Genomic DNA, 21,820 nt, shown 5'->3' with positions numbered 1-21,820 from the left:
ACTTTAAACATCATGTCACCCCTCATCCTATTCAACCCCTTTCACACCACTCAAGGTTTAACAGGGCTCTTATCTGCCTGGGGTGCAGCTGCACATCTTCAAATTAGTCAACGCACCCTGACAAACCCTGGGACAACGTGGATGAGCCTTGAACACACCTCTAAACGCCCTGACAAACCCTGGGACAACGTGGAGGGGCGTTGAACACACCTCTAAACGCCCTGACAAACCCTGGGACAACGTGGAGGAGCGTTGAACACACCTCTAAACGCCCTGACAAACCCTGGGACAACGTGGAGGGGCGTTGAACACACCTCTAAACGCCCTGACAAACCCTGGGACAACGTGGAGGGGCGTTGAACACACCTCTAAACGCCCTGACAAACCCTGGGACAACGTGGAGGAGCGTTGAACACACCTCTAAACGCCCTGACAAACCCTGGGACAACGTGGAGGGGCGTTGAACACACCTCTAAACGCCCTGACAAACGAGACTAATGGAAAGGGTGGGGGGTAAATGTGTAGTGTCTAGTCACTTACACAGAGGATGTGTGTGTGTGTGTGTCTGACTGAGGGGTGTGTGTAGCACAGGGGTTGCAAAGGAGTGTGTGTGTGTCTGTTGCAAAGCAGCTATCTATTTGTGGACCGTTGAGAGTGTGTGTGTGTGTGTGTGTGTGTGTGTGTGTGTGTGTGTGTTTTGCTTGTAGGTTCGTTAAACAACCATTAGAATGCAACATGGCCGAGAAGTGATTCAGAGAAGAGCAGTTTGACTGACACACACCTCTGCATGTTCCATACGTCAGGTGGAGACTCTTTTAGACTCTTTCCTGAAGACAAGGAAGAAGGATACGATATCAAGGAGAGAGAGAGAGAGAGAGAGAGAGAGAGAGAGAGAGAGAGAGAGAGAGAGAGAGAGAGAGAGAGAGAGAGAGAGAGAGAGAGAGAGAGAGAGAGAGAGAGAGAGAGAGAGAGAGAGAGAGAGAGAGAGAGAGAGAGAGAGAGAGAGAGAGAGAGAGAGAGAGAGAGAGAGAGAGAGAGAGAGAGAGAGAGAGAGGAGAGAGGAGAGAGGAGAGAGAGAATGAACAGGTGACTAGCAGAAATAAATCAGAGATGCTAAATTGGAGACGCTGAGATGAGAAAGTGAGAGAAAAAAATACATTGGCTGGCAGAGAGAGAAAAAACTGAAAAAAGCAGAGAGAGAGAGAGAACTGCTGGTTGAACTACCAGTATTATTAACGGTGGAATCTCACGCCTCATTATGCCCAGGCACGAGTTGCCACGGCGATATCGTTTAAGAGCCAGAGAGAGGTAGAGAGGTAGAGAGAGGTAGAGAGAGGTAGAGAGAGAGGTAGAGAGAGGTAGAGAGAGAGAGAGAACGTTGTGTGAGAGAGAGCAAGAGACTCAGACAGACAGAAATCTAGAGAGGAGAGAGAGAGGTACAAGCCGTCTGTAACCCAGACAACCACTAACATATCCCCAAAACGGCTGCCTACTGCCTTCGTTTCCACACCAACACCTCGTGTTTCACGTTCACTGCTCAGCCCACTTCCCTGAGCTCTGTTCTCTCTGTAACCCCAAAGGGAACATACAACATGTAGGCTACGCTAGCTAGCTGGCGACAGGCCAATCTTCAAGGTCGTTTAGCCAAGGCAACACGCCCGCAGCCTACAGTGAAAAAGGTGGAAAATGGGAGCAAAGCTCGTCCCCAAAATATTTAACAAATAAGATAGGTGCAGTGAAATGCACAGTGAAATACATTCATGGTGCTGAATGCAGTGAGTGACTCAACACTACAGCGCTGGAGTGGCTTTTACTGATGTTGAGTCAATAAAATGTGGGGTTATTGTTCTTTATGGACGGTTGTAAAGAACATGATTATCATGCATTCCACATCCACACAGCCCATTGCCTCCGTGACTCAACTGAAAACGCTTGTCAACATCTGCCAGAAAGGATGGTTGGAACGATTATTATTATACAAAAACCCAAACTCTAGAAGACCCAAAATAAGCCATTTTTATAAACTTTGTTTTAACGTACCTCGCTCGATGTCACCGTGACCAAACGTTTTGTGGCACCAGGCGTGGCCGTTGACCTCTGACCTGCGTTTCAGGCTCCGGTCTTCCTGTGAAGCAACCTTCCTGTCTTTGACGCCAACCTCGGGGCACCCGTTGGGCATGGTCGTCGTCATGGCGATGCTTCCGTTGACCTCTGTCGACCTCTGGGTGGCTGCCTGCCATTGGCTGAGCTCCTGGGCGAGGCGGGGCTTGCTGAGTCGGAGGCCGGTCAGCTCGATACACACCTTGAGGTTCTTTAGCTCCTCTGGGACGGGCTCAGTGGGTCCTGGGGAGACGGCGATGGACCACCAGGGGTTAAATCAACATTTGGGAAACCAAGTCAGTGTGGGTTAGATGATGTATGAAGTTCAGTCAGAGCAACAACCTACTGGAGATGAAAGAGTAAAGACACCATTGAGGCTGTGTAATGGTACACTGGAAACGTTCTCCATCTCTCCCCAAATCCACCACCAATACTTTAAAATAGAAATCATCTAATAATGAATGGAAAAACACATCTTTCTCAAATTACATTTGGGTGGAAAAATCCAGTTGATCCTTGTACACCAATAGACTTTCCATATAAAGAGGCACGAATTGTAACGAAATGCGCTTGAATCTAATGAATTTAGTTGTATTGGAAGCTCAGCTAATAAAAGAAGATAAACATTTGTTTTTAAATGAAAAGCTGTGCTGTTTTGAAAGAGCTCACCTCCAACACCCTGTTAACAACAAATGGGAGCATTTCCACAGAGTTTTAAATAAAGCAGCGATGCTCAGGTTATTTTGGGTTGAAACCAAACTGGTGTGTTTGTGAAGCACGACACCGCAGAGCCCCTTGACGAATCACAGCCGTGTGTGTGTGTTTGGTTTCGTGTAGGCAACTGAACACAAATCACACTACATGAAAAGACTGAGAGAAAGACACCACCACAAAAGAGAACGAGAGAAAGAGAGAACGACACAGAGAGAGAGAGAGAGAGCACGAGGGAGAGAAGGAGTGAGAGAGCCCAGCCACATGAAAGCAGATGAATACAGGCAGGGGAGAGAGTGATGACAGACAGGATGGGGGGATTCTCTTGTCACTGAGCGAGGGATGGGGAAGGAGGGAGAGAAAGAGGAAGGGAAGAATAAAGGAGAGGTAAATAGATCCATGCCGAGGGCCCTTACCGTTTGTTAGCCTGGCTCTTTTGGCTGGAACATCCATCGTCTCCTCCATCTCTTCTCTCTCATTTTCCTCCCGCTCTTTCCCCTGGCTGTCGGCCTGGAGTGGCTGGCACGGTTCCAGGGCATATGCGTGTTTCCTGCCAGGCACCGCGGTGGGCATGGAGGCTGGCATGGTGGGCATGAAGCCAGGGTTGGCATCCTTCTGGGCCAGCCTTTCCACTGGGGCCGTGGGCAGGCTGGCAGACCGCTCCTGTGGGAGCATACACACCCTCTCCTCTTTCTCCATCATCATCCCCCTCTTCCTCTCCTCCAGGTCGGGGCCAGCCTGCTCCCTCTCTCTGGGTGGGAGGTCCTCGGTGTGTGGGCATCGCTGGAGAACAGGCACTCTGTTGTTGGGGCACGTCGGCTGCACACCTGCGCGCGGGCACACACACACACACACACACACACACACACACACACACACACACAAACGGGGGATAATCAAATACACTGAGCAGCACTGGAGAAACCACAGCACTCTCATCAAACTAAATCAGTTTAAAATGATGACTGCTGGTCCAGGCTCAAGACGAGGTAGAAAATACTCCCCACACAAACAGCAGCCACTAACCAGCCCAGCAGCCACCCCTATGTTGGGCCGAGGCCCACCATGCTCTTCCCACACACAGAGGCAGCGAGAGAGGCAGCGAGAGAGGCAGCGAGAGAGGCAGCGAGAGAGGCAGCGAGAGAGGCAGCGAGAGAGGCAGCGAGAGAGGCAGCGAGAGAGCGAGCGACTGGGTCTTTCCGACTCCCTGGGCTCAAATTAGCTTCAAACATCAGCTCGGGCTGCTTCCAGCTCTACCCCCTATTCCCACCACTGCTGCTTCCAGCTCTACCCCCTATTCCCACCCACTGCTGCTTCCAGCTCTACCCCCTATTCCCACCCACTGCTGCTTCCAGCTCTACCCCCTATTCCCACCCACTGCTGCTTCCAGCTCTACCCCCTATTCCCACCACTGCTGCTTCCAGCTCTACCCCCTATTCCCACCCACTGCTGCTTCCAGCTCTACCCCCTATTCCCACCCACTGCTGCTTCCAGCTCTACCCCTATTCCCACCCACTGCTGCTTCCAGCTCTACCCCCTATTCCCACCCACTGCTGCTTCCAGCTCTACCCCCTATTCCCACCCACTGCTGCTTCCAGCTCTACCCCCTATTCCCACCACTGCTGCTTCCAGCTCTACCCCCTATTCCCCCCACTGCTGCTTCCAGCTCTACCCCCTATTCCCACCCACTGCTGCTTCCAGCTCTACCCCCTATTCCCACCCACTGCTGCTTCCAGCTCTACCCCCTATTCCCACCACTGCTGCTTCCAGCTCTACCCCTATTCCCACCCACTGCTGCTTCCAGCTCTACCCCCTATTCCCACCCACTGCTGCTTCCAGCTCTACCCCTATTCCCACCCACTGCTGCTTCCAGCTCTACCCCCTATTCCCACCACTGCTGCTTCCAGCTCTACCCCCTATTCCCACCCACTGCTGCTTCCAGCTCTACCCCCTATTCCCACCCACTGCTGCTTCCAGCTCTACCCCTATTCCCACCCACTGCTGCTTCCAGCTCTACCCCCTATTCCCACCACTGCTGCTTCCAGCTCTACCCCCCTATTCCCCCCACTGCTGCTTCCAGCTCTACCCCCTATTCCCACCCACTGCTGCTTCCAGCTCTACCCCTATTCCCACCCACTGCTGCTTCCAGCTCTACCCCCTATTCCCACCCACTGCTGCTTCCAGCTCTACCCCCTATTCCCACCCACTGCTGCTTCCAGCTCTACCCCCTATTCCCACCCACTGCTGCTTCCAGCTCTACCCCCTATTCCCACCCACTGCTGCTTCCAGCTCTACCCCCTATTCCCACCCACTGCTGCTTCCAGCTCTACCCCCTATTCCCACCCACTGCTGCTTCCAGCTCTACCCCCTATTCCCACCCACTGCTGCTTCCAGCTCTACCCCTATTCCCACCACTGCTGCTTCCAGCTCTACCCCCTATTCCCACCCACTGCTGCTTCCAGCTCTACCCCCTATTCCCACCCACTGCTGCTTCCAGCTCTACCCCCCTATTCCCACCACTGCTGCTTCCAGCTCTACCCCCTATTCCCACCCACTGCTGCTTCCAGCTCTACCCCCTATTCCCACCCACTGCTGCTTCCAGCTCTACCCCTATTCCCACCCACTGCTGCTTCCAGCTCTACCCCCTATTCCCACCCACTGCTGCTTCCAGCTCTACCCCCTATTCCCACCACTGCTGCTTCCAGCTCTACCCCCTATTCCCACCCACTGCTGCTTCCAGCTCTACCCCCTATTCCCACCCACTGCTGCTTCCAGCTCTCTCTCTCCCCTTCTCTCTGCCCTCTCTCTTTCCCACTGTCCTCTCTCACTTTTCCCTCCCTCCCTCCCTCCCTCCCTCCCTCCTCTGCATGTCCGGGGCTGTAAAAGGAGAATGTCTCTAGGCAGTCTAAAGCAGCCGCTTGGATCAAAGGCAGCTGGTGGGGGTGTCTGTTCTCTCTATCGCCTGCTCTCTTTCTTTTTTCCCCTTCTATCTTTCCACTCGCTTTCTCTCTCTCTTTCTCTCTCTGGCTGTACCCCAGGCCCTGGCTACATGCTGTGCTGCCTCACAGGGCTTGCCCTTGTACTGGCCCAGACAGGAATACCCCGCCCTGCTCTGGGACACACACCCATCCCCCCAGGTCCTGTCCTGCCAGCGCCCCAAATATCTCTCCATCTGGCAAACAGCATCATATGACTCACGCCACTCCGCTCGGCACACACCCCATAACGACAACGTCTGCGCCATGGCAACACGCCACCAAAGGGGGGGTCACCATGGCAACGCGTGCGATGTCCACTGGTTTCCAAAACATCCAGAGAGGAAGCTAGTTCACCCGTGCCATGCACTGTGCCATAACAGCTATATGCTGTGCACTGTGCCATAACAGCTATATGCCGTGCACTGTGCCATAACAGCTATATGCCGTGCACTGTGCCATAACAGCTATATGCCGTGCACTGTGCCATAACAGCTATATGCCGTGCACTGTGCCATAACAGCTATATGCCGTGCACTGTGCCATAACAGCTATATGCCGTGCACTGTGCCATAACAGCTATATGCCGTGCACTGTGCCATAACAGCTATATGCCGTGCACTGTGCCATAACAGCTATATGCCGTGCACTGTGCCATAACAGCTATATGCCGTGCACTGTGCCATAACAGCTATATGCCGTGCACTGTGCCATAACAGCTATATGCCGTGCACTGTGCCATAACAGCTATATGCCGTGCACTGTGCCATAACAGCTATATGCCGTGCACTGTGCCATAACAGCTATATGCCGTGCACTGTGCCATAACAGCTATATGCCGTGCACTGTGCCATAACAGCTATATGCCGTGCACTGTGCCATAACAGCTATATGCCGTGCACTATGCCATAACAGCTATATGCCGTGCACTGTGCCATAACAGCTATATGCCGTGCACTATGCCATAACAGCTATATGCCGTGCACTATGCCATAACAGCTATAACACACAGCATGTTGAAATATCTTCCCCTGATATATACATTCCTCTCCCACGCATTCTAATGGTGTGGCTTCATATGCAAAGCAGCTCCTGTTATGGAGGAAGGATAGGGAAGGGTTAAATATGAAGGCTGTTTTGTTACAATAGAGAGAGAAAAACCCCTCCGTCAGCCCTCATGAGGAAGGGAGAGAGAGGGGGAGGCTGGGCAGGTCGGGCGGATGTGTTTACCGCCCCGTATCCGCTGGTTACGAGCTGCTGCACCGTGTTACAGCTCTGGGGCTGTCCCTAGGCAGGGAGGAAGTACGCAGCAGCTCTTTGAGGTAGGTAGGAGTCTGTGTGTGTGTGTGTGTGTGTGTGTGTGTGTGTGTGTGTGTGTGTGTGTGTGAGTGTGAGAGAGAGAGAGAGAGAGAGGGACAGAGTGATCGTGTGTGTGTGTGTGTGTGTGTGTGAGCGCTCCGGGTTCCTCTTACCGTCCTTCTCAGCCTCGTCTGTGAGGGCTGTGGCCCCTGGCCCCGTTCTGGCTGGGCCTTGGCAGCGCGCCCTGTCCTCTCCTCCATCCCCCTCTCTCCGCTCGCACTGGCTGTCTGCCAAGTCCACCGCCGCCCCTCCTCCCTCCTTCTCCTTCAGTTCCAGCTCAGAGAAGCGCAGCATAGCACGCTACAGACACACACACACACACACACACAGTCATGAGACCGACCCTGCGCTGCTCTCTTTTTCTCTCTCCGCACGAGGCCTCTTTCCTTGCTCCTCTACTAAGGGTCTGCGTCCCCAAAGGCCAAAGTGACTTCCTTCCTCCTTCCCTTATTTCCTCCCTTTAGTTATCGTCTCCTTTCCGTCATTTGCACTGATGTGGATGCAAGAGCTGACAGGGTGAACGCCAGCCTCTGGACTGCTGTTTGTTATGTAGCCTTAACCGTCACCTGTCAACTTGTTGTGAGATCAGATCAGTGCAGATTGAGGAAGGAGAGGGGGCAAGGAAAGGAAGCCATTTTAGACTCTGTTGACTCTCTCTGTAGCCGTTCATGCTTTACAGTGAGGTCACCTCAACAACAGCTAACAACATTGACATCAATAAAACAGTTATGGTCTGGTAACAGTTCTCCATGCCCCTTGTCGATTTTTTACTCCTGACTGGCTGTCTTTAACAGAAACACACAAAAACAACGACAGAAAAGCCTGATTCTTCTACTACGCTCCTGAAACCGCAAAAACCAAAATGAAAATAATAATTTGTCAAATTTTGGAATAAGAAGTGTAAATGAACTGACCTCACAGTAAGCAGCAGGTTGACTTAATTTACTGTCCTCTTGTGTTAAGCCTTCCATCTAAGTAATTGAATTAAACGGGTGCTCAATATTTTTGGCCAGTCATTTCAGTCATACAACTGTCATTTCAGTGATATAGAAAACAACTGACATTCATTGATATTAAAACCCATCCTATTAACATCACACAGTTATGCATATGAATTGATTTAATAAACAAGTCAGAGTAGCAAGGTAAACAGAAGTGTGAATTAAGCAGTAAGGCCCAAGTTGGTGTGGTATATGGTCAATATACCACGGCTCAGGGCTGTTCTTAATCACGACGCAACTCAGAGTGCCTGGATACAGCCCTTAGCCGTGGTATATTGGCCATATACCACAAACCCCTGAGGTGCCTTATTGCTATTATAAACTGGTTACCAACATAATTAGAGCAGTAAAAATAAATGTTTTGCCATACCCGTGGTATACGGCTGTCAGCCAATCAGCATTCAGGGCTCAAACCACCCAATTTACAATAGCCTATAGATCATATTCAATACAAGAGGGTTTCTGTCAGCCAAATGCCAATCTAGAAAGACATGAACACTGGAGCACACAATCTTGGGCGTCACAGAAACCTCCCTGTTGGGCTCCCATATAGGAACCATTAATTCAGTGGTAAATCAATGACCAGGCAGCAGAGGCTGAGACTGGGGAATAGGGCTGAGGCTGGAGAATGAGGCTGGGGAATAGGGCTGAGGCTGGGGTTGGAGAATGAGGCTGGGGAATAGGGCTGAGGCTGGGGTTGGAGAATGAGGCTGGGGAATAGGGCTGAGGCTGGGGTTGGAGGCTGAGGCTGGGGAATAGGGCTGAGGCTGGGGTTGGAGAATGAGGCTGGGGAATAGGGCTGAGGCTGGGGTTGGAGAATGAGGCTGGGGAATAGGGCTGAGGCTGGGGTTGGAGAATGAGGCTGGGGAATAGGGCTGAGGCTGGGGTTGGAGAATGAGGCTGGGGAATAGGGCTGAGGCTGGGGTTGGAGAATGAGGCTGGGGAATAGGGCTGAGGCTGGGGTTGGAGAATGAGGCTGGGGAATAGGGCTGAGGCTGGGGTTGGAGAATGAGGCTGGGGAATAGGGCTGAGGCTGGGGTTGGGGAATGAGGCTGGGGAATAGGGCTGAGGCTGGGGTTGGAGAATGAGAGTGGGGAATAAGGCTGAGGCTGGGGTTGGAGAATGAGTCTGGGGAATAGGGCTGGGGTTGGAGAATGAGACTGGGGAATAAGGCTGGGGTTGGGGAATGAGGCTGGGGAATAGGGCTGGGGTTGGGGAATGAGGCTGGGGAATAGGGCTGGGGTTGGGGAATGAGGCTGGGGAATAGGGCTGGGGTTGGGGAATGAGGCTGGGGAATAGGGCTGGGGTTGGGGAATGAGGCTGGGGAATAGGGCTGGGGTTGGGGAATGAGGCTGGGGAATAGGGCTGGGGTTAGGGAATGAGGCTGGGGAATAGGGCTGGGGTTGGGGAATAGGGCTGGGGAATAGGGCTGGGGTTGGGGAATGAGGCTGGGGAATAGAGCTGGGGTTGGGGAATGAGGCTGGGGAATAGAGCTGGGGTTGGGGAATGAGGCTGGGAATAGGGCTGGGGTTGGGGAATGAGGCTGGGGAATAGGGCTGGGGTTGGGGAATGAGTCTGGGGAATAGGGCTGGGGTTGGGGAATGAGTCTGGGGAATAGGGCTGGGGTTGGGGAATAGGGCTGGGGAATAGGGCTGGGGTTGGGGAATGAGGCTGGGGAATAGGGCTGGGGTTGGGGAATAGGGCTGGGGAATAGGGCTGGGGTTGGGGAATGAGGCTGGGGAATAGAGCTGGGGTTGGGGAATGAGAATGGGGAATAGGGCTGGGGTTGGGGAATGAGGCTGGGGAATAGAGCTGGGGTTGGGGAATGAGAATGGGGAATAGAGCTGGGGTTGGGGAATGAGGCTGGGGAATAGAGCTGGGGTTGGGGAATGAGGCTGGGGAATAGGGCTGGGGAATGAGGCTGGGGAATAGAGCTGGGGAATAGAGCTGGGGTTGGGGAATGAGGCTGGGGAATAGGGTTGGGGAATGAGGCTGGGGAATAGGGCTGGGGTTGGGGAATGAGGCTGGGGAATAGGGCTGGGGAATGAGGCTGGGGAATAGGGCTGGGGTTGGGGAATGAGGTTGGGGAATAGGGCTGGGGTTGGGGAATGAGGCTGGGGAATAGGGCTGAGGCTGGGGTTGGAGAATGAGGCTGGGGAATAGGGCTGAGGCTGGGGTTGGAGAATGAGAACGGGGAATAAGGCTGAGGTTGGGGTTGGAGAATGAGGCTGGGGAATAGGGCTGGGGTTGGGGAAAAGGGCTGGGGAATAGGGCTGGGGTTGGGGAATAGGGCTGGGGAATAGGGCTGGGGTTGGGGAATAGGGGTTGGGGAATGAGGCTGGGGAATAGGGGTTGGGGAATGAGGCTGGGGAATAGGGGTTGGGGAATGAGTCTGGGGAATAGGGCTGGGGTTGGGGAATGAGTCTGGGGAATAGGGCTGGGGTTGGGGAATGAGTCTGGGGAATAGGGCTGGGGTTGGGGAATGAGTCTGGGGAATAGGGCTGGGGTTGGGGAATAGGGCTGGGGAATAGGGCTGGGGTTGGGGAATGAGGCTGGGGAATAGGGCTGGGGTTGGGGAATAGGGCTGGGGAATAGGGCTGGGGTTGGGGAATGAGGCTGGGGAATAGAGCTGGGGTTGGGGAATGAGAATGGGGAATAGAGCTGGGGTTGGGGAATGAGGCTGGGGAATAGGGCTGGGGAATGAGGCTGGGGAATGAGGCTGGGGAATGAGGCTGGGGAATGAGGCTGGGGAATAGAGCTGGGGTTGGGGAATGAGGCTGGGGAATAGGGTTGGGGAATGAGGCTGGGGAATAGGGCTGGGGTTGGGGAATGAGGCTGGGGAATAGGGCTGGGGTTGGGGAATGAGGCTGGGGAATAGGGCTGGGGAATGAGGCTGGGGAATGAGGCTGGGGAATAGAGCTGGGGTTGGGGAATGAGGCTGGGGAATAGGGTTGGGGAATGAGGCTGGGGAATAGGGCTGGGGTTGGGGAATGAGGCTGGGGAATAGGGCTGGGGAATGAGGCTGGGGAATAGGGCTGGGGTTGGGGAATGAGGTTGGGGAATAGGGCTGGGGTTGGGGAATGAGGCTGGGGAATAGGGCTGAGGCTGGGGTTGGAGAATGAGGCTGGGGAATAGGGCTGAGGCTGGGGTTGGAGAATGAGGCTGGGGAATAGGGCTGGGGAATGAGGCTGGGGAATAGGGCTGGGGTTGGGGAATGAGGTTGGGGAATAGGGCTGGGGTTGGGGAATGAGGCTGGGGAATAGGGGTTGGGGAATGAGGCTGGGGAATAGGGCTGGGGTTGGGGAATGAGGCTGGGGAATAGGGCTGGGGTTGGGGAATGAGGCTGGGGAATAGGGCTGGGTTTGGGGAATGAGGCTGGGGAATAGGGGTTGGGGAATGAGGCTGGGGAATAGGGGTTGGGGAATGAGGCTGGGGAATAGGGGTTGGGGAATGAGGCTGGGGAATAGGGCTGGGTTTGGGGAATGAGACTGGGGAATAGGGCTGGGGTTGGGGAATGAGGCTGGGGAATAGGGGTTGGGGAATGAGGCTGGGGAATAGGGGTTGGGGAATGAGGCTGGGGAATAGGGGTTGGGGAATGAGGCTGGGGAATAGGGCTGGGTTTGGGGAATGAGACTGGGGAATAGGGCTGGGGTTGGGGAATGAGGCTGGGGAATAGGGCTGGGTTTGGGGAATGAGAATGGGGAATAGGGCTGGGGTTGGGGAATGAGGCTGGGGAATAGGGCTGGGGTTGGGGAATGAGGCTGGGGAATAGGGGTTTGGGGAATGAGGCTGGGGAATAGGGCTGGGGTTGGGGAATGAGGCTGGGGAATAGGGCTGGGGTTGGGGCGAGAGCCGCTCTAGTTGCAGGGCTTTGTTGAGTCTGTTTAGCGGAGACTGGGCTGCTAGCGGGCGCTAATCTCCACCGTCGGAGAAGGACTGGGAATTGGCCAGGATTCCACTAGAGCAGAGCTGAGAGAGCCAGGCTGTCTCTGCACCCCAGCGCTCAGCCAACAGCGCTAGGAGGAGGATGGGGGAGAGGGGGAGGGGAGGTTAACGGAGTATAATTTGAGGACAGAGGAGCCTTTTGGGGACTGGGAGAAGGGAGGGGGCTGGCTGCTCTACGTCTATCCCTCCCCTCCTTCACCACCATCTATCCCCCCATCCCCAGGCCTCACCTGCAGGTTAACAATAGCCTGGGGCTTTAAGAGCCCGACAGGCCGCCATGGCACACACGCTCAGAGGCACACACACACAGGCACACACACACACACACACGCAGCCAGCAGCTTAGCTTCTGCCTGGCTGAGCAGCGCAGGAACACACACACACACACACACATACACACACACACATACACACACACACACAGCGTGTTGTGTTCACTCGCTCTCTCTGCGAACTAAAACACCACCGCAGTGGAGGGCAGCTCCACGGGCTCATAGCGTGGGTGAGGGAGGGGGGAGACAGAGGGGAGGCAAGGCAACGGCCAACAGTAATTACACTGGAGCTTGTGGAGACGGGGCTTGGCTTGGCAGGGCGGCTTATACAGAGCAGAGAGCTTCGTACTTCCAACTCCACTGTTCTCTATAGACCACCGTCTCCTTTAGTTCTGCCCAGTGAAACCTGACTGGCTGAAATCTTAGAAAGACCCATCCTATCAGTCTTCCTCCCTTGTGGTCCCAACTGCTAAAACACCAGATGAAAGTCATCATCAAATCCACATCTAATCCCAAATCTTGATTTTCAATCAGGTGTGTTATTCCTGCGTTGGAACAAAAGCCAACACATACTGCCTCGCTGTAGGAACCAGGAAAGGACTATTGAGGATGTTTTTAAAGACTTTAAAAGGGTTAGGTATGTATGTGTTCTGGGAGATTACCTGCAGTGCCCGCTGCTCTCTGCTCAGCTTGCTGGAGTCGGCGTACAGCTCGGTGGTGACACACTTGATGCGGTCACCAACGTAGCCAGAGGAGTTAGCGATGCGCTTGGCCAGGCTGGACCTCCTGGCCCTGGGGCAGCCTTGGTCGTCGTACTCCTCACCCTCGTGGGACTCTGTGTCCGTGTGCATGTCCTTGTCCAGGTCCGAGTAGTGGTCCATGGTCCTTTCATTCCTAAACCCAGATTCGTTCAAGGTGTGTTCCCTAGGAGAGTGGTCTGCGGAGGTGCGGTCCTCGCAAGAGCGGTCCCTACATGTACGATCCACACGTGTATGGTCCCAGGAACTGCGGTCCCCAGAACTACGGTCCACAGAGGTGGGGTCCTCAAAAGTACAGTCCCTGCTCTTAAAGCCCTCTAAAGATTGCTCTCTACGGTCCCAAGAGGTGCGGTCTCCAGAAGTCCTTGCGCAGCGAAGGGTCTGCTCCTCTGGCAGGTCAGAGATGGGGCTGCTCCCTGCAGGGCTGGGGCTGTCCTCCTCACGTCTGGGGAAAGGGCAGGGGGAGAGGGAGGGGGGAGAGGGACGGAGGGAGGAAGGGTGGAAGCCCAGCCACAGCTGGCTGCGTTGCTGCTGCTGCTCTGCCTGCCTGTGGGCCTGGCCTGGCCTGAGTTCAACAGCCTGGCCGGTACGGAGCATGTGCTGGAGCTCTGCCTCTCTCCCCTCGTTTCTCCCGATACTCCCACTACCCACAGGTTTGGAGGGGTCTCCTCTCTTAGCACATGGAGAGACAGCTTTGGTCAGGGGAGAGTCGCTGTCCCCATCGTCTTGGATTAAGTCGATACAGACTATCTCCTCTCTAGCTCCCGTCAGGGGCTTGTGGTTGAAGCTCTTTGAGCCCAGGCCTGTGGACCTGTCGGTCTCTCTGTCCCCCCTGCGGGTGTGTTTAGTGTCTGAGGCCTGGGTCTGGCTCTTGTAGGCCAGGGCAGAGTCCTCGTGGTGCTGCCAAACCTTCTCCTTGGGCTTGGACCTGAGCTCCTGCAGCCGCTCGCTGGTCTTGAGGTCCAGGCCTGTGTGGGGGGAGGACATGAGGGGGTGGACCATCTCCTGGGAGTCATGGAAGGTCAGGTAGTCCCCGTGGCTGGGGGGGATGCCGTACGGGAGGCCGTGCTTGGGGGGCAAGCGGGGTGGGTACAGGCTGCTGCTGCCCAGCAGAACAGGGTGGGGGTACACTGGGCCTTTGCCTGGCATGGGCATGTGGGGCAGGGACATGCTCTCCTGGACTGAGTAGGGCAGGTATCTGTTAGCGTAGGCTAGGCTAGGGGGCAGATAGCCGTCACTCTGGGGGAGGTAGAGGTGGCTGGGGGGGTGGCCGGACGGATGGCTGTTGTCTAAGTGGGGCGGCTGCTGGGGTTTGAAGGGCATCTCCTGAGCCTCTGGTTTCTTGAGGGGTTTCAATGGCTTCCCAGAAGAGGGATGGCTGCCCACTCTGTTGGAAGAAGGGGCTGTCTCCGAGTAGTTGGGGGAGGATCTTGGCCAATCACCGTTGACCTTGGGAGAGGGGGAGGCAGAGGACGGTCGGCTCCCAGAAGGAGCTACCACAGCTGGGGCATGGCTGGGGACGACAGCCCCATCGACCTCACCTATCCTGGGACAGGAAGAGCTTCGCTGCTGGGGCGAAGAAAGTTTCTCCAGGTTTTTATGTTTGATGACGGAGGGGTCTTTGTTGTGGTTGGCGTCTGAGCTGGAGCTGTCGTGGACCGGGGTCGGGCTGGGCACCACCCAGGAGGAGCGTAAAGTGCTAATGATCTCAGGCCTCTCAGGGGTTTTGGAGGAAGCCCCTGACGGGGAGAGGGTCTCTTTGAGGAGCTCCCGGCTGGGGGGTAAGCCGTATCGAGCCGCGGGCGAGTAGCCCAGCTTAGCCAAGGCCTCTAGTTTTGGGGGGAATCCGTTGGGGGAGCCTTCCAGCTCCAGGATTTTGGCTGACAGATCCAGAGGCTTGTCCGCAGGGTCTTTGGCAGGAGCCTGTAGTACTGCTGGTCTATCAGAGGACAAAGTCTTTAAAGGGGACTGGCTCCGCTTCCTTTCCCCATTCCTCTCCACATTCCTGTGCTCTGAGCTGCTGCCCTGCTCTTTGGGTTTGGCTTTGTGGGTGTTGCTGCCGGACCGCACCGGGGAGCGGTGCTCAGAGGCCATGCTGCTCATGTAGAAAGGATGGGACACCGACGAGGAGGAAGAGGTGGTGGTGGTGGTGGAGCAGGGGGGGCTTCTGAACAGTGACTTCTGGATGTCCAAAGTGCTGTTGTCTATGAGAGGAGAGGGGGGAGGGACTGAGGTCTGGGGAGGGTGGGGGGCTGTGCGGGAGGACTGCATTATAAGTGCTTGGGTGGAGTCCACTGGTAGGCTGCTGCTAATGCCAGTCCCAGCACTACTACTGCTACTACTGGTAATACTGCTACTGTTGTGAATGCTGCTGCCAGAGCTCTTACTAGAGGAAGTCCGGCTGGGCTTACTACTGCTGCTGTTGTTGTGCTGCCTGTCACTATGGGACTGGGGTTGGGACTGGCACTGCCTGTCTCTACTGTGTGATTGGTGATGGGGTTGGGACTGGGGCTGCCTGTCACTATGTGACTGGTGATGGGGTTGGGACTGCCTGTCACTATGTGACTGGTGATGGGGTTGGGACTGCCTGTCACTATGTGACTGGTGATGGGGTTGGGACTGCCTGTCACTATGTGACTGGTGATGGAGTTGGGACTGCCTGTCACTATGTGACTGGTGATGAGGTTGGGACTGGGGCTGCCTGTCACTATGTGACTGGTGATGGGGTTGAGACTGGGACTGGGGCTGCCTGTCACTATGTGACTGGTGATGGGGTTGAGACTGGGACTGGGGCTGCCTGTCACTATGTGACTGGTGATGGGGTTGGGACTGGGGCTGGGGCTGCCTGTCACTATGTGACTGGTGATGGGGTTGGGACTGGGGCTGCCTGTCACTATGTGACTGGTGATGGGGTTGGGACTGGGGCTGCCTGTCACTATGTGACTGGTGATGGGGTTGGGACTGCTGGTGGGCCTGGTGCTGCTGGTGAAGCTGGGACCCGTAGGGGGAGGACTCGTGGTGGATCCGGGGCCCCAGGCCCTGCATCGGGGAGAGGGTGTTGGGGACCACCGTGGCCATGGGGATCCTCATAGGAGGGGCCAGGGGGGAGGAGATGGGGGCCGGGGGGTACGGGGGCATGTAGAAGAGGCGCTCTGCCCCAGCAGCGGTACCCCCCGCCCCTCCACACAGGGACTGGTAGGCCAGGTGCTGGGGCAGGTAGGGTGAGGGCTGGGACAGGAACGAGGCCTTGTACATGTTGAGGGCTGCGTATTTGGAGGAGTCCAGGAAGGGGTACAGTCCGGGGTCAGCGTACGGGTTTACTGCCCAGGGCAGTCGCAGGAAGCCGTTGCTGCCGTTGAGGCCCAGCTCAGAGGGTTTATCTCCAGGCCCCACACGCCGCTCCATCCCCAGGCCCTCCCCTCCTCCACCAGGCCTCTGCAACCCGGGGGGAGAGCTCTTATACAGACCCACGTAACCGTTACCAGGCTTCCTGCTGTCCAAGGTCAACCCTTCAGGTTTGTAGACAAGGTCATAGCCCAGGGGCAAGGAGGAGACCCCCTCCCTGGCTTTTTCGGAGGCGGACAGGGTGCGAATGCCCGGGTAGACCATCCCTCCGTGGACACGGAGGCTCTCCCTCATCAGGCTGCTACGGTCCATGCCCAGGGCAGCTAGCGGGTTCATTCTGCAAGCAGCACTCGCATCCACCTGCAACAAGACAACACACAATGCCAAGGAGAGGGATGAGACTGAGCCTTATAGCACTAAAGGGATGATATTCTCATTTATACACATTTATGGTTTCTCAGTATACTGTGGAATCCTATTAGACAAGCTCTTGTGATATTACATTAGAGAATATTAAAGCGAATTAACTCACTTTTGGAAATATAATAAGTAGAATTTCCCCTCAATAAAAACAGATCCACTATCAACTTTTAAAGCTGTAGTAAGACCCTCTTAAACAGTTAACACAAATCAAGAGACCACTAGCCAGAGACGTGGGTATATTTTGTAGAATTTCCATTAGGAGCACATTAGTAATGCATCTCCATTAATCAAGCACGGGGGGATTCATTTAACAGAGAGCTCCATTTTAAAATGCCCTGTCTCCATACTGTAACCACAACACTTAAGAACACGTCTCCGGACCCACTCTACAACAAGGGAAAGTCAAGGTCATTGGAGAGCGCCACACAAGCAGCAGAATATGGAGCCGTGCTTTGCAAATGGCACCTTATTCCCTATTTAGAGCACTACGCTGGTCAAAAGTAGTGCACTATATAGGGAATAGGGTGCCATTTGGGACGAATCCTTGCTCTATCTGGCTCTTGTAAGAGGGAAGCTGCAGCTGATTCCTAACAGGGGAAGAGAAGCCTCTGAGGCAGCCAGGCAAACGACATGTATCAGTCTGATCCATCATCACTAGCAGGGGGATTCATGTCTACCTGGATTGCTGATGTACCGCTACAGTAGACCAGCCCTCTGTTCTACTCCCACAGACCAAACCATACCTGGGTTCAAACAGTATTTGTTTTTATTCAAATACTTCAGCTGCACTTGATTGAGCCTGCCTGGCGCAATGGCACCAATGAAATCGTCCCAAAAGTGAACATTTTCGCCCAACTCGTACTGCAAGGCAGGCTCAATCAAACACTCAAAGTATTTGAGAGATAGCAAAATACTATTTGGACCCGGGTCTGCCTGCCACTGAGCAAGTCCATGACAGAGTAGAGTACTGATGCCAGGAAGTGGATTAATTGAGTTTCCTGCCTGTCCACGGTACGATACGGGGGCGGCTGTTTGATTCATCTATTGGATCAACTGCAGGACCCATTTAGAAACGATACCAGGCAGCCCAGTGGAGGAGTAGCTACACCACAGTAATCCTACATCCAAATGAAAACCAAAGCCCTTGTGGGGGGCTCTTCCAGGTCTGCCATACATTACAGAGAGGGCTTTATATCGTAGCTTACCATGCTTTGTGTGATGTGGTGGTTCCTGGATGGTTAGGTCCACATGGGTAGTCTGCCTCCCACCATCCCTCACTGGTACAATCCTGTCAAGACAAAGACAGAACAAATGTGTGTTACCATCAATCAATCAATCAAATTTATAAAACCTTTTTACATCAGCAGATGTCACAAAGTGCTTATACAGAAACCCAGCCTACAACCCCAAACAGCAAGCAATGCAGAAAAGCAGTGGCTGGGAAAAACTGCTTAGAAAGGCAGGAACCTAGAGAGCGCAAGAATGAGTCAAAACAGCAGGTGACAAGGTAGCACGTCGGGTGAACTGGTCAGGGATCCTCTTAGAAAAAAAAGACACAACTATCGGAACTAAGACTACAAATAATTGATGTTGGCACAAGATGGAGGGAAAGTTGGACCATAACTAACTAAATTAGTTAACAAAAATGTACGCTTAATCTAGTAAAAACGAATGTATTATACAAGAGACAAAATTCGCTAATTCTACAGCACGGCAGAGTCATGTCTTCAGTGTAAAACCGCTCTAATGATGACTCAGTAATCCATCCAACCGAGAGAGAAGAGGAGGAAACCGAGAGAGAGGAGGAGGAAACCGAGAGAGAATAGGAGGAAACCGAGAGAGAATAGGAGGAAACCGAGAGAGAGGAGGAGGAAACCGAGAGAGAATAGGAGGAAACCGAGAGAGAGGAGGAGGAAACCGAGAGAGAGGAGGAGGAAACCGAGAGAGAATAGGAGGAAACCGAGAGAGAGGAGGAGGAAACCGAGAGAGAGGAGGAGGAAACCGAGAGAGAGGAGGAGGAAACCGAGAGAGAGGAGGAGGAAACCGAGAGAGAATAGGAGGAAACCGAGAGAGAGGAGGAGGAAACCGAGAGAGAGGAGGAGGAAACCGAGAGAGAAGAGGAGGAAACCGAGAGAGAGGAGGAGGAAACCGAGAGAGAAGAGGAGGAAACCGAGAGAGAGGAGGAGGAAACTGAGAGAGAGGAGGAGGAAACCGAGAGAGAGAAGAGGAGGAAACCGAGAGAGAGAAGAGGAGGAAACCGAGAGAGAGGAGGAGGAAACCGAGAGAGAAGAGGAGGAAACCGGGAGAGAGGAGGAGGAAACCGAGAGAGAGGAGGATTTCATTGCCACAGGCAGAATTTCTTGGACTAATCAAATCTTGGCAAATGTAATGCATCTACGGTATAGCAATTTGACATTTCCGTTTTGGATCAAGGAGCCAGAGCAATAATAACAAATGCTTCCTCTCAGCTCGTCTCCTAGGCAGAACATAACTCGTAATCCAACGGCCCCAATGGCTGTCACCTGTCACAGGGAAATGTTTCAGCGCTCGCTGCGCTCTGACAAAGATGCAATCACCTCGCTGCCTCACCTGGGCTTTCCAGCCACACGGCTTGCTGCCTCACCTGGGCTTTCCAGCCACACGGCTTGCTGCCTCACCTGGGCTTTCCAGCCACACGGCTTGCTGCCTCACCTGGGCTTTCCAGCCACACGGCTTGCTGTCTCATCTGGGCTTTCCAGCTACACAGCTTGGCTGTGACATAAAAAGGAGAGGGGGCCATTGGCAGGAGATGACATACACAAACACACACCAGACGCATGCCACACACACACACACACACACACACACACACACACACAGTCACCCGCTATTGATGGGTTTACAGACGTGGGATTTCAATAATGCAGGCCTGCCCTTATCTCCAGCCATTGAAGGAGGGGGGAGAGAGTGGCCATTTTCATCCATCAAACTGTCCCCACCTCACGCTTCCTCCACGCTCACCTCTGGCTAGCTGCTTTCGTAATTTGCATAGTAACATTGTAGCTATGAAGCAACATTACCATTGCCAAGCAACCTGAACAAAGAAATGGGGCAAAAACAACGTGTCGAGGGGACGTCCAACGTTTTAGATGTATGCAAAATCCCACCTGTGGATTGGGGGCATATTCTGGTGGAATGAAAGTCTCCATAGAAAGTTCCATTTCATCACTTCAGGTGACAATCAACAATGTAAAGGATGGAAGTATGTGCACAACCTAGATACTGCAGTAGAAATATATACATACACAAACACACACACAGAGTACCAGTCAGTAGCAATATATACACACACACACACAGAGTACCAGTCAGTAGAAATATATACATACACACACACACACACACAGAGAGAGAGAGAGAGAGTACCAGTCAGTAGCAATATATACATACACACACACACACACACACAGAGTACCAGTCAGTAGAAATATATACATACACACAGAGAGAGTACCAGTCAGAAGCAATATATATATACACACACACACACACACACACACACACACACACACACACACACACACACACACACACACACACACACACACACAGAGAGAGAGAGTACCAGTCAGAAGCAATATATACATACACACACACAGAGAGAGTACCAATCAGTAGAAATATATATGAATGCCATTTAGCAGACACTTTCATCCAAATAAACTTTTTTTAAATGTTATTTAACCTTTATTTAACTAGGCAAGTCAGTTTACCCCGGCCAAACCCGGACAACGCTGGGCCAATTGTGCGCTGCCCTATGGGACTCCCAATCACGGCCCATGCTCTACCAACGGAGCTACAGAGGACCATGCTCTACCAACGGAGCTACAGAGGACCATGCTCTACCAACGGAGCTACAGAGGCCCATGCTCTACCAACTGAGCTACAGAGGCCCATGCTCTACCAACTGAGCTACAGAGGCCCATGCTCTACCAACTGAGCTACAGAGGCCCATGCTCTACCAACTGAGCTACAGAGGACCATGCTCTACCAACTGAGCTACAGAGGACCATGCTCTACCAACTGAGCTACATAGGACCATGCTCTACCAACTGAGCTACATAGGACCATGCTCTACCAACTGAGCTACATAGGACCATGCTCTACCAACTGAACTACATAGGACCATGCTCTACCAACTGAACTACATAGGACCATGCTCTACCAACTGAGCTACATAGGACCATGCTCTACCAACTGAACTACATAGGACCATGCTCTACCAACTGAACTACATAGGACCATGCTCTACCAACTGAACTGCATAGGACCATGCTCTACCAACTGAGCTACATAGGACCATGCTCTACCAACTGAGCTACATAGGACCATGCTCTACCAACTGAGCTACAGAGGCCCATGCTCTACCAACTGAGCTACATAGGACCATGCTCTACCAACTGAGCTACAGAGGCCCATGCTCTACCAACTGAGCTACAGAGGCCCATGCTCTACCAACTGAGCTACATAGGACCATGCTCTACCAACTGAGCTACATAGGACCATGCTCTACCAACGGAGCTACATAGGACCATGCTCTACCAACTGAACTACAGAGGCCCATGCTCTACCAACTGAACTACAGAGGCCCATGCTCTACCAACGGAGCTACATAGGACCATGCTCTACCAACGGAGCTACATAGGACCATGCTCTACCAACTGAGCTACATAGGACCATGCTCTACCAACTGAGCTACATAGGACCATGCTCTACCAACTGAGCTACATAGGACCATGCTCTACCAACTGAACTACATAGGAACATAGAAGACAAATACCTGTCTTTTGAACAAAATACATTATTATAATGTAGTGTAATAACAGTCCTATAAACAGTAGCACATTAAAATGTGCACACTCTGGACCTCAGATTACACACAACATTGGAAT

At 53.5% G+C, this 21,820-nt stretch overlaps 1 protein-coding gene across 4 annotated transcripts in view; it reads right to left on the bottom strand.

Moving 5' to 3' along the window:
* The window catches only part of LOC106574692 (BCL-6 corepressor), a 63,128-nt gene that overhangs the window by 34,372 nt on the left and 6,936 nt on the right, over positions 1–21,820 (bottom strand). For 2 of the 4 annotated variants that reach the window (XM_045697990.1, XM_045697991.1), the window contains exons 2-7: positions 18,095–18,177; positions 13,026–16,826; positions 8,060–8,116; positions 7,259–7,445; positions 3,228–3,638; positions 2,041–2,343 (exon numbers count right to left, since the gene is read on the bottom strand). In XM_045697990.1, coding sequence (XP_045553946.1) covers positions 2,041–2,343; positions 3,228–3,638; positions 7,259–7,445; positions 8,060–8,116; positions 13,026–16,826; positions 18,095–18,097 — 4,762 coding nt within the window. In that variant the 5' untranslated portion in view covers positions 18,098–18,177. The remainder of the gene's footprint in view (positions 1–2,040; positions 2,344–3,227; positions 3,639–7,258; positions 7,446–8,059; positions 8,117–13,025; positions 16,827–18,094; positions 18,178–21,820) is intronic. The other 2 variants (XM_045697992.1, XM_045697994.1) reach the window with 2 other exon arrangements.

Source organism: Salmo salar, chromosome ssa16, assembly GCF_905237065.1.
Source record: "Salmo salar chromosome ssa16, Ssal_v3.1, whole genome shotgun sequence".
In the NCBI taxonomy this organism is placed as follows: domain Eukaryota; kingdom Metazoa; phylum Chordata; class Actinopteri; order Salmoniformes; family Salmonidae; genus Salmo; species Salmo salar.
This window is presented reverse-complemented; position numbering and strand designations above follow the sequence as displayed.